Source organism: Piliocolobus tephrosceles, chromosome 14 (genome assembly GCF_002776525.5).
Source record: "Piliocolobus tephrosceles isolate RC106 chromosome 14, ASM277652v3, whole genome shotgun sequence".
Lineage (NCBI taxonomy): Eukaryota > Metazoa > Chordata > Mammalia > Primates > Cercopithecidae > Piliocolobus > Piliocolobus tephrosceles.
Window position 1 is genome coordinate 75,945,076 of NC_045447.1, and position 16,312 is coordinate 75,961,387.

The 16,312-nt window shown below is 39.8% G+C and overlaps 1 protein-coding gene across 2 annotated transcripts; it reads right to left on the minus strand.

Annotated features, from left to right (window-relative positions):
* Positions 1-6,583: 6,583 nt before the first annotated feature.
* On the minus strand, positions 6,584-10,431 carry TPD52L3 (TPD52 like 3). 2 transcript variants are annotated; one of them, XM_023213382.3, is made up of 2 exons: positions 9,816-10,431; positions 6,584-7,501 (listed from the first exon to the last, which is right to left on the minus strand). In XM_023213382.3, the coding sequence occupies exons 1-2, from the start codon at positions 10,348-10,350 to the stop codon at positions 7,497-7,499; spliced, it is 540 nt and encodes a 179-aa protein (XP_023069150.1). In that variant the 5' UTR covers positions 10,351-10,431; the 3' UTR covers positions 6,584-7,496. The 2 variants fall into 2 exon arrangements, with proteins under 2 accessions (XP_023069150.1, XP_023069149.1); XM_023213381.1 differs by lacking the exon at positions 6,584-7,501 and adding an exon at positions 7,807-8,301.
* Positions 10,432-16,312: the final 5,881 nt, after the last annotated feature.

Sequence of the window (16,312 nt, forward strand, 5' to 3'; positions counted from 1 at the left end):
AAGACACACTCCAGCCATAGTACCAATGCTAAGATGGTATAGTGCAGTAGCTGTGTGAGCCACAGTGTCTGCTCCTTCTCTGGGAAGAACACAGCTATGTGGACTCCAGGAATCTCCCTTAGCTGGGTTTAGTGTCTGTGAGGACTCCAGAGGACTCCAGTGCTGAGGTCTGTAGGTGTCCAAGGAGTTGATGGGGGCTGCTGGGAATTTCTTGCTTTATTTTCTCACTGTAGGAAGAAGTGCCTCCTTGTTCCCAGCTGATTCCAGTTGGGGAATGAGATGGTTCAATCCTGGCATTTTCCTGTATTCTTTATATGGCCATCCCAAGTTTCTGTTATTCCTCTGGTGTACTTCTGCTCTCTCTCTCCATTATTTTTGTTAAAATATAGTTTATTTGTTGTTTTGACTGTCTTTGTGAGGAGGACAAGCACTAGGGCTTCTAGTGAGCCATCTTGCTTAGATCATGTATTTTTTTTTAATATTATACTTCAAGTTCTAGCGAACATGTGCACAACGTGCAGGTTTGTTACATATGTATACATGTGCCATGTTGGTGTGCTGCACCCATTAACTCATTTACATTAGGTATATCTCCTAATGTTATCCCTCCCCCTCCCCCGACCCCATGAGAGGCTCCAGTGTGTGATGTTCCCTGCCCCATGACCAAGTGTTCTCATTGTTCAGTTCCCACCTATGAGTGAGAACATGCAGTGTTTGGTTTTCTGTCCTTGCAATAGTTTGCTCAGAATGATGGTTTCTAGCTTCATCCATGTCCCTACAAAGGACACGAACTCCCACTTTTTTATGACTGCCTAGTATTCCATAGTGTATATTTTCCATGTAGTTGAGCGGTTTTGAGTGGGTTTCTTAATTCTGAGTTCTAGTTTGATTGCACTATGGTCTGAGAGACAGTTTCAATTTCTGTTCTTTTACATTTGCTGAGGAGTGCTTTACTTCCAACTATGTGGTCAATTTTGGAATAAGTGTGATGTGGTACTGAGAAGAATGTATATTCTATTGATTTGGGGTGGAGAGTTCTGTAGATGTCTATTAGGTCCGCTTGGTGCAGAGTTGAGTTCAATTCCTGGAAATCCTTGTTAACTTTCTGTCTCACTGATCTAATATTGACAGTGGGGTGTTAAAGTCTCCCATTATTATTGTGTGGGAGTCTAAGTCTCTTTGTAGGTCTCTAAGGACTTGCTTTATGAATCTGGGTGCTCTTGTATTGGGTGCATATATATTTAGGATAGTTAGCTCTTCTTGTTGAATTGATCCCTTTACCATTATGTAATGGCTTTCTTTGTCTCTTTTGATCTTTGTTGGTTTAAAGTCTGTTTTACCAGAGACTAGAATTGCAACCCTTGCTTTTTCTGTTTTCCATTTGTTTGGTAGATCTTCCTCCGTCCCTTTATTCTGAGCCTATGTGTGTCTCTGCATATGAGATGGGTCTTCTGAATACAGCACACTGATGGATCTTGATTCTTTATCTAGTTTGCCAGTCTGTCTTTTAATAGGAGCATTTAGCCCATTTACATTTAATGTTAATATTGTTATGTGTGCATTTGATCCTGTCATTATGATGTTAGCTGGTTATTTGCTTGTTAGTTGATGTAGTTTCTTCCTAGCATTGATGGTCTTTACAATTTGGCATGTTTTTGCAGTGGGTGGTACCGGTTGTTCCTTTCCATGTTTAGTGCTTCCTTTAGGGTCTCTTGTAAGGCGGGCCTGGTGGTGACAAAATCTCTCAGCATTTGTTTGTCTGTAAAGGATTTTATTTCTCCTTCACTTATGAAGCTTAGTTTGACTGGATATGAAATTCTGGGCTGAAAATTCTTTTCTTTAAGAATGTTGAATATTGGCCCCCACTCTCTTCTGGCTTGTAGAGTTTCTGCCAAGAGATCTGCTGTCAGTCTGATGGGTTTCCCTCTGTGGGTAACCCGACCTTTCTTTCTGGCTGCCCTTAACATTTTTTCCTTCATTTCAACTTTGGTGAATCTGACAATTATGTGTCTTGGAGTTGCTCTTCTTGAGGAGTATCTTTGTGGCGTTCTCTGTATTTCCTGAATTTGAACGTTGGCCTGCCTTGCTAGGTTGGGGAAGTTCTTCTGGATAATATCCCGAGTAGTGTTTTCCAACTTGGTTCCATTCTCCCTGTCACTTTCAGGTACACCAATCAGATGTAGATTTGGTCTTCTCACATAGTCCCATATTTCTCAGAGGCTTTGTTCATTTCTTTTTAATCTTTTTTCTCTAAACTTCTCTTCTTGATTCATTTCATTCATTTAATCTTCAATCACTGATACCCTTTCTTCTACTTAATCAAATCGGCTACTGAAGCTTGTGCATTTGTCACATAGTTCTCATGCCATGGTTTTCAGCTCCATTAGGTCATTTAAGGACTTATCTACACTGTTTATTCTAGTTAGCCATTCGTCTAATCTTTTTTCAAGGTTTTTAGCTTTTTGTGATGGGTTTGAACATCCTCCTTTAGCTCAGAGAAGTTTGTAATTACCGATCATCTGAAGCCACCTTCTCTCAACTCGTCAAAGTCATCCTCCATCCAGCTTTGTTCTGTTGCTGGTGAGGAGCTGTGTTCCTTTGGAGGGGAAGATGTGCTCTGATTTTTAGAATTTTCAGCTTTTCTGCTCTGGTTTCTCCCCATCTTTGTGGTTTTATCTACCATTGGTCTTTGATGATGGTGACGTACAGATGGGGTTTTGGTGTGGATGTCCTTTCTGTTTGTTAGTTTTCCTTCTAACAGTCAAGACCCTCAGCTGCAGGTCCTTTGGAGTTTTCTGGAGGTCCACTCCAGACCCTGTTTGCCTGGGTATCACCAGCAGAGGCTGCAGAACTGCAAATATTGCAGAACGGCAGATGTTGCTGCCTGATCCTTCCTCTGGAAGCTTTATCTCAGAGGGGCACCCGGCTGTATGAGGTGTCAGTCAGCCCCTACTGGGAGGTGTCTCCTAGTTAGGCTACTCTGGGGTCAGGGACCCAATTGAGGAGGCAGTCTGTCCGTTCTCAGATCTCAATCTCTGTGCTGGGAGAACCACTACTCTTTTTAAAGCTGTCAGACAGGGACATTTAAGTCTGCAGACGTTTCTGCTGCCTTTTGTTCAGCTATGCCCTGCCCCCAGAGGTGGAGTCTACAGAGGCAGGCAGGCCTCCTTGAGCTGTGGTGGGCTCTACCCAGTTTGAGCTTCCCGGCCACTTTGTTTACCTACTCAAGCCTTAGCAATGGCGGACGCCCCTCCCCCAGCCTCGCTTCTGCCTTGCAGTTTGATCTCAGACTGCTGTGCTAACAGTGATCAAGGATCTGTGGGTCTGGGACCCTCTGAGCCAGGCGTGGGATATAATCTCCTGATGTGCTGTTTGCTAAGGCTGTTGGAAAAGTGCAGTATTGGGGTGGGAGTGTCCCGATTTTCCAGGTATCATCTCTCACGGCTTCCCTTTGCTAGGAAAGGGAATTCCTTGATCTCTTGTGCTTCCCGGGTGAGGTGATGCCCTGCCCTGCTCCGTGGACTGCACCCACTGTCTGACAAGCCTAGTGAGATGAACCCGATACATCAGTTGGAAAAGCAGAAATCACCTGTCTTCGGTGTTGCTCATGCTTGGAGCTGCAGACTGGAGCTGTTCCTATTCGGCCATCTTGGAATCTCTCTAGAGCATGTATTTTTATGCATTCTGGCAATCTGTGTCTTTTGATTAGAGAGTTTACTCCATTTACTTTTAAAGTAATTACTGATAAGGAAGAATTTAATTCTTTCATTTTGTTACATGTTTTTTTATATGCCGTGCATCTTATTTACCTTTTGTTTCCTGCATTATTGTCTTCTTTTGTGTTTAGTTTATTTTTGTAGTGAAATAGTTAAATTCCTTTCTCATTTTCTTTCGTATACATTCTACACCTATTTTCTTTAAGGTTGCCATGGGAATTACATTTTATATTTAAAGTTATAATACTCTAGGCTGGGTGCAGTGGCTCACACCTGTAATCCCGCACTTTGGGAGGCTGAGGCGGGTGGATCATAAGGTCAGGAGATCGAGACCATCCTGGCTAACATGGTGAAACCCTGTCTCTACTAAAAATACAAAAACAAAATTAGCCAGGCGTGGTGGTGGGCATCTGTAGTTCCAGTTAATCGGGAGGCTGAGGTGAGAGAATGGTGTGAACCCAGGAGGCGGAGCTTGCAGTGAGCCGAGATCACGCCACTGCACTCCAGCCTGGGCAACAAAGCAAGACTCCATCTTGAAAAACAAACAAACAAACAAAATAAAACAAAAAGTTATAACACTCTGAATTTATACCATCTTAACTTGAGTAACATACAAAATCTTTGCTCCTTTATAGCTCTGCCCTCACCTCTTTTGATTGTTAATGTCACAAGATTACGTTATTAAACATTGTGTGTCTGAAAATGTAAATGAATACTTTTTTAAAATGCATTAGTCTCTCAAATTATTTGAAAATAAAATGTGGAGTTACAAAGCAAAGTTACAATAATGCTAACTTTTAGATTAATATGTTTTTAAATGTATTAATCTCTTAAATTGTATAGAAAACAAAAAGTGGAGTTACAAACCATTAGCTGATGAATTTGTAAAACCACTAGCTTTTATAAGTGCCTCTGTATTTACCTTTATTAATATCTTTATTTCTTCATGTGGCTATGAGTTACAGCCACAGGTCTAGTGTAATGAACTAACTCAGCTTTTGCTTATCTGGAAATGTCTTAATTTCTCCCTCACTTTTAAAGGACAGTTTTGCCAAATATAGGATTCTTGGACAACAGTTTTGCTTTTTTTACTTTTAGCATTTTGAATATATTGAACCACTGCCTTCTGGCCTTAAAGTTTTGATGAAAAATCTGCTGATGATCTCATTGAGTATCTCTTGCGTGTGATGAATTGCTTTTCTCTTTCTGATTTCAAGATTCTTTCTTTGTCTTTGTCTTTCAAAGTTTGATTATAGTGTGTTTTTGTGTGAGTCTTTGTCAGTTCATTTTTCTTGGAGTTTGTTAAGCTTCTTGGACGTTTATATTTACATCTTTCCTCAGATTTGTAAAGTTTTCCACCGTTATTTCTTTAAATATACTCTCTGCTCATTTCTCTCTCTCTCTCTTTTCCTTCTGGAATTCTCACATTGTATTTGTTGGTCTGCTTGATAGTGTCCTATAAGTACCTTAGGCTCTATTGACTTTTCTTCAATTTTTTTTCCTTCTGTTCTTCAGACTTCATAAGTTTCATTTTCTTTTCTCAGATTCACTAGTTCTTTCTTTTGTCTGCTCAAATCTGCTTTTGAATCCCTCCAGTGAATTTTTTGTTTCAATTATTGTTCTTCTTAACTCCAGAATTTCTTTTTCTCTCCTTAGGTTTTCTGTATCTTTATTTATATTTCCATTTTGTTCATGCATAGTTTTCTTTTTCTTTTCTTTTTTTTTTTTGAGACGGAGTCTCGCTCTGTCGCCCAGGCTGGAGTGCAGTGGCCGGATCACAGCTCACTGCAAGCTCCGCCTCCCGGGTTTACGCCATTCTCCTGCCTCAGCCTCCCGAGTAGCTGGGACTACAGGCGCCCGCCACCTCGCCTGGCTAGTTTTTTGTATTTTTTAGTAGAGATGGGGTTTCACCGCATTAGCCAGGATGGTCTCGATCTCCTGACCTAGTGATCCACCCGTCTTGGCCTCCCAAAGTGCTGGGATTACAGGCTTGAGCCATCGCGCCCAGCCTCATAATTTTCTTTTCTCCACATCTCCTTTTAGTTCTATGAGCATCTTTAAGCTAGTTTTAAGGTATTTGTCTACTGTATCTGCCATGTGTTTTTTTTCAGGAACATAGGGATTGGTATTCTATCATCATCCTTGCCAGCAGCATGGGAAGTGTTATCTCTGGGAAGCATAACTTTCAATTCTTGTGTCTTAGTCATCTGGACTGCTATAAACTGGGTAGCTTGACAGAAATTTATCACTTATTTTTCTGGAGGTGGATCAAGTTATCTGTAGATTCAGTGTCTGGTGAAGGCCTATTTCCAGGGTTATGAACGGTGCCTTCTCACTGTGTTCTCCCATGGTGAAAAGGGCAAACAAGCTCCCTTTGGCTTGTTGATAAGCCATTTATAGGGCTAATCACTTCCCAAAAGGCCCCATCTCCCAATACCATCACCCTTGGTTAGGATTTCAACCTATGAATTTGGGGTGGGAAGACATAAACATCAAGGCCATGTCATCTTGTCTCAATTTTCTATCCTAATCTCTTCACTCATATGGGCAATTAAAGTCCCAGAAAATTGAGGGCCTCAGGAAATTTTGTTTCAGTGTCATTCCCATCTGGTAGTTCTCAGGTATTGAGTGAAACCTAGGGATGTGAATCTTTGGGTGTACACATATTCTAGGAACTATTGAAAATTGCATCCTGAATTGGCCAAGTTAAATAGACTTAAGCTGGGCTACAAAATCCAAATAGGCCTAGATGAGTGGAGACGATCAAGTTATGAAGGCAGACAGGGTAGAGGATGAAGAAAGCCAATGCATAGGAAGGGTAGAAGCAGGTGGAAAAAATAAATCTCAAGGAAACTTTAGAGCCAGAATCCAAATGTTCATGGAAGCATTTTATTTGGTGCCCATGACCACTGATACAAAAAAGCCAAAGCAAAATGAATGTGCAACTCCAGTTTCAATAATATCAGGTCTTTTCAATTCTACATCCTTATTATCTTGCAAATTTATCCCCCTCCCCTGACCTTATGCAGTTGGTTCCTAAGTCTGAGAGATTCTACCTCTTTAATACTTAATCTATTTCTCTGATGACCAGAGTAATCTAAAACAAAAATTTGATAGTTACTTTTTTACTTAAGTGCTTCAATGCCTCCCGTTTCCTACAGGCTTAAATATTAATATCTAAGGTAGTATGTAAGACTACTTATGATTTTGCCCCCTGCTTATTTTTTCTTAATCATGTAACACCATTTCTCCTCCTTCACTCATGTAACACCATTTCCCCTTCCTCTCTAGCCGCAGTGATGTACTGTTAGTTCCTAGAATATGCCATTCTTATACATTCCTTTGTGACTCAGTTCCTCTGGATGTTGTCTGGAATGTTCTATTCTTGTCTGTCTGCAAACTTCTCCTAGTCCTCTAAGACTTTCTGTCTCTCTAAAGGCTTTACTGACCTACCAAGACAGAGTTGAACACCCCTTCCTCAAGACTTCTGGCACACAGCTCTATTTTAGCACTCACTGAATTATAATGATTTTAAAGTCTGAGTGTTTCTAGAGAGCACATACAATGTCTAATTTACTTCTATGCCTTGAGAACCTGGGACAGCTCTTGATACATAGTAGGGTCTCAGATAGGCTTTGAATAAACAAGATATTTTTGTTTAAAAGCAAAAGGAACTTGTTAACAAGTTCATGTTGTTGATAATCTCTTAGATTCAAGATTTGATGTCTGAAGTATATGATGTTAATTCCTTCCTTGATTTAACATGTGTTTATTGAAGATCTATCCTAAGCCAGAAATGGGAAAACAATGATCAACAAAAATAAATATGTACTTTACTACTTTTACAGAGTTGAGAATTTATTGGGGAAACTTACTACTGTTTTAGAAATTATTAAAGAAAATATAACATCTCTCAGGTTTGGCCCATGATAATAGTCTGAGATTGTCCCTAACACAAGCTTTCCTGAAATATGCCAAAGCCTTTGCCTGTTGGACTACTTTCATTTCTTGTATGCTGCAAGCTCACCTCTTGTTCTTCAGCATACAATGCCATTTTGGTTGATAAACGCAACAAATTAAAAATCAAACATGCAAAATAGTAAAACATCTTGTTTTAATCCAAGCAAAATTTTGTCTTCAGAAATCTGTAGAGGGTTGGGATACATGAGTAACTTTACAGTTTACCAAATGCTTTTGTATTTATAGTGGTATTTGGTTTTGCTTATAGGAAAACCAAAGGAATGTTGGGGGAGCATTCAAGAGTCAACAAAACAGAATCATCTTCTTAGGCTGGTGGGACTACCATTTTAGGCAGTGAGAGGTTACTGAAATGTACCCAAGCAAATAAGAGTCCTAGTCTCTGCCCACAGCCAATAAGACACAAACTTCTATCTCAGGCAGTGTGACTAGAGGAATGAAAAAGGCTCCCAGATCTTGGCATTTTGGAAATGGAAAAGGAAAACAAACAAAATGTATATTCCTGTGAAAATCAGATATCAGAAAATTGAAACAAGCACAGTCCAGGTTCCTACTGTCTTGAGCTCTCCAGAGGGTTATATTCTGCTTCCTTCTCATTTAGGGTTACCTAAAAAGAAGGGCAGACTTGGAGTTAAGAGCAAAAATGTATAGTTAGGTCCATTCAAAGACATAACAGCCAGCATCACAGGGGACAGACATTCTTTTTAAAATGTTCCTTGAGACAGGGGTGTATCTTTCTTGAATTTGGCTATACCTGTTTTCCTCCAGCCCCTCAGCTGGAGGTGGTAAGTAGCTAGGAATTGCTGCCAGAGGAACAAGTTTTTCCTTTTAAGTGAAGTGCTGCTATGGCAAAGACATGCTGCTTCAAGGGTTAAACTTTAAAACACTCATTTTGATATATAAAGAAATTATAAACAAAGCACAAGGCAAAGTTGCAATTTCAGTTTGTGTGCAAAGTAGTAACAATTTCCTAAACTGATGCTGTTGTTTTGCTTAGTCCAGAGCTTTGAAAACAAACAAGTTTTACAAAACCTGTATTAATAATGTAACATTAAGTGCACTATTACTATTTTCCTGTCTTTTTCTGGGTCTCAGAGAAGATGAAGTTTTCTTGATCATCTTTTTAAAATAAAAGTTGTAGGCCAGGCGCAGTGGCTCAAGCCTGTAATCCCAGCACTTTGGGAGGCCGAGACGGGCGGATCACGAGGTCAGGAGATCGAGACCATCCTGGCTAACACGGTGAAACCCCGTCTCTACTAAAAATACAAAAACTAGCCGGGCGAGGTGGCGGGCGCCTGTAGTCCCAGCTACTTGGGAGGCTGAGGCAGGAGAATGGCGTAAACCCGGGAGGCGGAGCTTGCAGTGAGCTGTGATCCGGCCACTGCACTCCAGCCCGGGCGACAGAGCAAGACTCCGTCTCAAAAAAAAAAAAAAAAAAAAGTTGTAGGCCAGGTAGAGCTTTCAAGGTGACTTTGTCTGAGACTGAGGGAAGGAAGGAAATGGGGAAGGGAAAAAACCAAAAAACTACAGATTACTTCATACCTCTTTCAAGCTTAAACAGAAATCTACTTTGGCTTTCTAATAGACTAGTTTTCCAAAAGAGAGTTTGGTCTTTGACTAAGACCCCTCTGGAGTCACTGACTTGCCCATTAGATACAGTCTCAGGAAAGCTAATATAATGACACATTTCATCTATAAACTTAAGTGCAAAATAACCAGGTACAAAACTTTGGGTTCTCTATCTTAAGAGCAGCAAATATCTATGTTCTTTTCTCAAAACTGGATTCTGTCAATTTCTGGAATTAACCACTTCACCATTGTGGTTTGCTTGCTTGTTTTTGTTGGGCAGAGTTGCAAATGTAATGAGGGAAGGGGGTTCTTGCTCTGGTTTAGTACCAGGCAAGGTTACCAAGGGGGCTCATTCTGGTTCCAGAAAGCGGAGCTGGTCATCCTCATTCTTCAGAACTGGGAGTGGATCATTCCCACTCCCCGGAGTCTGGAGTGGGTCTTCCCCACTCCCCAAAACTGAGAGCGGATCATCCCCACCCTCTGCAGAAGAAAGACAGTCAGGGCCAAGCTCTTTGCCCCCTGCCACTTTGGACTTGATTGTCCCCATCAGACCTTCAAAAGATCTGAATGTGGCCGACTTCTTTATCCCTCCAAGCTTCCTGCAGAGGGCAGTGCCCATGGTGGACAGAGCAGCTGAGGTCTTCTGTTCCACATAGGTGTTGGAGACCTGAACATCAAGCCAGCTCTTGGATAGATTCTGTCTCAACCCTACCAAGGCCGTGAAGCCTAACTTCCTCTTGAGCTCCCCACAGCGTCTGTCTGTGGCTGCTAGTACATGGCGGAGGGTTACAATTTCAGCCTCCAATTTAGTGAGTTTGGCTTTGAGTTCTCTTTGCTCAGGCTCTGTCAGATCCTCCAGTTCAGAAGTTGAGTGGGATTCATATGTGCCCACAGAGGTCTCTGTCCTGGCATGTGGCATGGACTGGGAAAGAAGATCTTCATTAAGAGAGTCCAGGTTCAATTCTTGGTAGAAAGAGTCAAATTCTTGGGCTGCAGAGAAATAATCTTGGCCAGCAGAGTCGAAATCTAGGCCTGCAGGCTCAGACTTTTGGTGGGTGGAGTCAGATTTCAGGTGGGAGAGATCCATGACCCAGCTGGTACAACGGACCCCTTGGCAGTTGAGTTGATGGCCTGGCCTGTGAAGTAGACGCACTAGCTCGTGGTGTTCACTTCCGGGTGGTGGGGGTGGGGAGCCTGTCGGGTCAGGGTTGCGGAGGTGGGACTTCCCGCCCAAAGCACAAGGCTGCAGAATCTGTGCTCAGCTGAGGCGCAACCCACACTGGCGGCATCTTGGCATCGCAAGGACCTCATGAGGTAGGCAGTGCAGAGATTATTGTGGAAAGGAGAGGAATTTCTCCTGACGTGGTAAGTGACAAGCCCTGGCCTTCAAGCCAAAGCGTCAGGCAACTCTCTTCCACACCAGCGATTTTCCAGCACTTGAAAATCATTTAAACATCATTGTGCTAGTATGAGTTTTCAATTTTGTAGTTGCATTTTCTTTATTCCCCCCTGCCTCCACTCACATTTCTGGAAGCATGTCTGCCCACATTCAGGGTTACCAGTTGTGGGAGGTAGTCTGCACAGTAAAGTAAAACTAGTTAAATAGGATCTATCAGAGTGTGGATCCACTCTCCCTCTCCAACCTCCCACCCTAACCTCCCCCCAACCATAATTTTGCCCAGAGTAAACTTATGCAATGGAAAAATCAGGACGTTAATCCAGTGAGGTCTTGTGGTCCGGCTTCACTTAACTCATTCTATGGCTGCCTATTCTCAGAGAAATATTCTTGAGCAAGTCTTAGATTCTAGTGATTTTGTTGGATATTCTGGTAGTTCTTGCGAGCATGATCTTGTGGAGCATAATTTGATCCTCAGCAAATATCAGCAGTTTGCCCTTCTCATGCCTATGTGGCTACAATGAAGCATCCAACTATGCATTCAAACCAACTTCAGCCCTCCTTTGAGTTTATGTTCTATAACCCTTTCACATAATTTAGTAGTGTTTATTATTGTCTTGTCCTGAATGGTGTGTTTCCCTAAGTTAAAAAATGAGAATTGTTCTTGTTGTAAACGTGAAGGCTGATGGAGGATTTGGCTATGTGTTTAAAGGCATGAAAAGGGCAGCAAGGGCTCCCTAAAAACCAATTTGTTCTAAAGGCTAGACTTTTCCTCCATTGCCTGTAGAAACACTGGTGGTTTCAGGAACACTCCCAGGCTCTGAATCAGAACTCCTCTTTCAAACCTGAGACTAAAGGGTAAAGAAATCCCTGAATTATGCTACATAATATGGAACATACATTGTCTATTCAAAGTTGAGACTCCAAGTCACCAAATCTGAACTTGCACTTGATTTTACTTCTCTGCATTATTTCAGCCACCAACCTTGATGCCTATTTTCTTTATATGCTTCCTCATCCTTCAATGTAAAATATGAAATATTTTATTAAGCCTTGATTCCTTTTGATAGAGTAATGGTTTTTTTCTCATAGCAAAACTGAACTTTTCAGATACTTGGTTTCCAGATCCCATATCAAGACATACCCTCTCATTCAAATAGGAAAAGAAAAAGTGGAATTATTTCTTTTTGCAGATGATATGATTCCATATCTAGAAAACCCTAAAGGCTCCACCAAAAGGCTCCTGAAACTGATAAATGACTTCAGTAAAGTTTCAGGATATAAAATCAGTAGCATTTCTATATATCAATAATGTTCAAGCTGAGAACCAAATAAAGAATGCAATCTCATTTACAATAGCCACAAAAAAATTAAATACCTCAGACTACATCTAACCAATGAGATGAAAGATCTCTACAAGGAGACCTACAAAATACTGCCAAAAGAAATCATAGATGATACAAACAAATGGAAAACATTACATGCTCATGGATTAGAAGAATCAAAATTGTTAAAATTGCCATACTGTGCAAAGCAATCTGTGGATTCAGTGCCATTCCTTTCAAATTATCAATGTTATTTTTCACGGAACTAGAAAAAAAACTATTCTAAAATTCATATGGAACCAAAAAAGAGCCTAAACAGCCAAAGCAACCCTAAGCAAAAAGAACAAAGCTGGAAGCATGCTGCAGTAATCAAAACAGTATGGTACTGGTACACATAGACCAATGGAACAGAGACTCAGAATAGACACTCAGAACTAAAGCCACACACCTATAGCCATCTGATATTTGACAAAGTCAACAAAAATAAGCAGTGGGGAAAGGATTCCTGATTCAATAAATCATGCTGAGATAGGTGGCTAGCCATATGAAGAATAAAACTGAACTCCTATCTTTCACCATATACAAAAACTAACTCAAGATGGATTAAAGATTTAAATGTAAACCTCACACTATAAGAATCCTAGAAGAAAACCTGGGAAACACCATTCTGGACATCAGTCTTGGGAAAGAATTTATGACTAAGTCCCCAAAAGCAATCTCAACAAAAGCAAACATTGACAAGTGGGACCTAACTAAAGAGCTTCTGCACAGCAAAAGAAACTATTAATAAAGTAAACAGACAACCTACAGAATGGGAGAAAATATTCAGAAACTATGCATCTGACAAAGGTCTAATATCCAGAATCAATATGGAACTTAAATAATTGAACAAGCAAAACCCAAATAACCCCATTTAAAAATGGACAAAAGACATGAACAGGCACTTTGCAGAAGAAGACATACAAGTGTCTTCAAGCCAACAAACATATGAAAAAACATGTGAAAAAATGTTTCACATCACTAATCATCAGAGAAATTCAAATCAAAACCGTAATGAGATAACATCTCACACCTGTCAGAAGGGCTATTCTTAAAAAGTCAAAAAACAACAGATGTTAAGAAGGCTGTGGAGAAAAGGAAATGCTTATACACTCATACACTGGTGGTGGGAATGTAAATTCAGCTACTGTGGAAAACAGTTTATAGATTTCTCATATAACTTAAAACAGAACTACCATTAATCCAGCAATCCCATTACTAGGTGTATATGCAAAAGAAAACAAATCATCTACTGAAAAGACACATGCACTCGTATGTTCATCACGGCACTGTTCACAATAGCAAATACATGGAATCAACTTAAGTACCCATCAATAGTGGATTGGATAAAGGAAATGTGGTATATATACAGCATGGAATACTACACAGGAATAAAAAAGAATAAAATCATGTCATTTCCAGAAACATGGATGCAGTTGGAGGCCATTGTCCTAATTGAATTAATACAGGAACAGAAAACCAAATGCCACATATACTCACTTATAAGTCGGAGCTAAACATTGGATACTCATGGTCATAAAGATGACAACAGTAGACACTGAGGACTACTAGAAGGGGGAAGTGGGTGGGCAGGGAAAGGGTTGAAAAACTAACCATTGGGTACTATGCTCAGTACCTGGATGATTAAATCATTCGTAACCCAAACCTTGGCATCACCCAATATACCCAAGTAACAAGCCTGCACATGTACCTCTGAATCTAAAATAAAAGTAGAAGAAGAAAAAAAAAAAAAGACAATAGCCTCTGGAAGGGATGCTCCTTATTGGCAATGTTCTAATCTCCTGAGTAAATCTGGCTAAACAATCCATTTTATTAGGCGTATGCATAAGCACATACAAAATAACATATATATTTTGAGAATATAGATCTATCAAATGAAAGTTTATTTAATTTATAGTGATAGTAGCCAACTGTTTGTATAAGCTATCCTGTTAAGGTGTAAAATACCAAACACTCACCCCATGATTGTAAAATTTCACATCTCTAGATTAGACAATGGAATCCTCTATATTACACAGAAAGGCTCATAAAACTTTTCATATAAAACTGAAAGCTTTTTGATGCTATTTATTTAAGTACTAAAAATAGCCAAAGTATTTGATTCAGGAACTCTAAAGAAAATGCTTGAGATTATTTGTGATCCTACAACGGTTTGATATCCTTTGTTTCCAAGGAGGACACCACTGACCCATTTTTGATAAAGAACTGAGTTATTTCTCTAGTAAGGGTGATGGATTATAATAATCTTTTGTAAAGTAAAGGTAAGTGGTATAATAAAATGATTTTTTCTCTTTATGTGTAGAAGCCTGTATATGTTCTATAAATAATTTCCTAACGCTTGAATATGAAAACAAAGCCATATCCTCCACCAGGTCTGGGTTATTTGGGAATAGGAGAAGTTAGATCATAGCGAGTGATACTCAAGTTTGGAAATGATTAGAAACTTGTATCAGTGCCGGCAGTTTTAACCATTTGACTTCTTTTGTTATAAATGATCAATATAGAGCTTTCTGATGACATTGATGATTCAGATTGCTTCTAAAGAACTGACAACTCACCTTGCAGTCTGGTCATTTGCACTGCTAGATTTAAATGAGTTCTCTAAGGCTTTATTTCTAATATTTAAACACTTTTTTCTGGTATTCAACTACCATAATTTTAACTGAATGCAAGGAAAAATATTTAAATATCGAATTGAACCTGAAAATAAGGCATATAACTGAAACCCTACTCCAGTCAGAATGTTTTAAGAGTAAGAGAAAATTGGTAGTTGGGCTTTTCTTGTGGAAAGCCAGAATATTTTATTTTATTTCAATTTGCAAGTTATTTTCACTATTGTCTCACATCATGGCCCAGCTCCATCAATAATATATGTAGTTAATCACCTTTCCATAGATATTCTCCAGCATGAACAGGAATATTGACTGCACTTTACAGCAGCAAGCATTACTGCTATCAGTTTTCATATTTTAGTGGTTAAGTTGATCATCATTTAGGATAAGGATGATATTTTCTTTCAGCAGCTCTCCTATTTGAACTAATTAGCTTAAAAGATAAATAGGATAGGATTTTCCTCTCTGATGCCAAAATACACTGTCAGTGTATTAAATCAACATTAGAGCTTATTGCGGTTATTCATCCTCTTTGGTGGTATATAAAGGTGGTAGGGATACTGGGGGAATCAAATTAAGATTCAGAGTCTGGTTGTGCCTGAAGAACTGTATTCCCCTCCTCTGTCATGCCCACTTACATGGGTTAATATGTAAGGGAGGAAGGGACTTTCAAGGAGGAAGTTTGTTTGTTTGCTTGTTTGTTTGTTTCAGGTCTTAGAGGTAGAAGAGGAATCATAAGGAGAATGAGGGATGGAAAGAAGGGAAAGAAAAATGATCAAACTTCTCTAGATTAAAAGTGAGGATTCTTCTTGTTGAAACGTAAAAGCTTTGTATATAAAGGCCTATGTAGACTAGTAAGGACTCTGTAAACACTGTATTTTGTTCCAGAGACTGGAGTTTTCCTCCAATGTTTCTCTAGTGGTGATCTAGAAATTTGGAGGATGCCTTAAAATGGAGCAGGGGATTGAAAAAGGATATGACTGTCACTTGCTTCTCACTCTCCTTCACCCCCTTCAGCCCAACCAACACTCTCCTTGAATTACATGGAGTTACAGCAAAGGCATAGATTGTTGCTGTGGTTTGAATGTGTCCCCCAAAACCTATGTGTTGGAAAGTTAATCCTCAATGCAACAGTGTTGAGAGGTGGGATCTTTAAGAGATGGTTAGGTCATGAGAGCTCTGCCCTCATAAATGAATTAATGCAATTATCATTGGAATACGTTAATTATTCTGGGAGTGGGTTGCTAATAAATGGAGAGTTTGACTCTCTCTCTTCTCTCATGTTCTTTTGCTCTTTTACCTTCTTCCATGGGATGATGCAGCAAGAAGGCCCTCACCAGATGCTGGTGTCTTGATATTGGACTTTCCAGCCTCCAGAATAATGAGAAATAAATTTGTATTGTTTATAAATTATTCAGTCTGTGATGTTCTGTTATAGTAGCATAAAACTGATTAAGATAACTATGTTGCTAAAAAGTCTGTAGGGGATCCAGATTACTTGAAGGAGCTAGTGGTAGCTTTCTGTATGTATGACCCTTAACTAAGCAGGAAAATTTAGCAAGACGTTTATTTGAAAGATGTACAAATTTTGAGTACCAGGAGATACATCTCCTAGATCGGGCATATATATATTTTCTCTCCTGGGAAGGTAGGGTT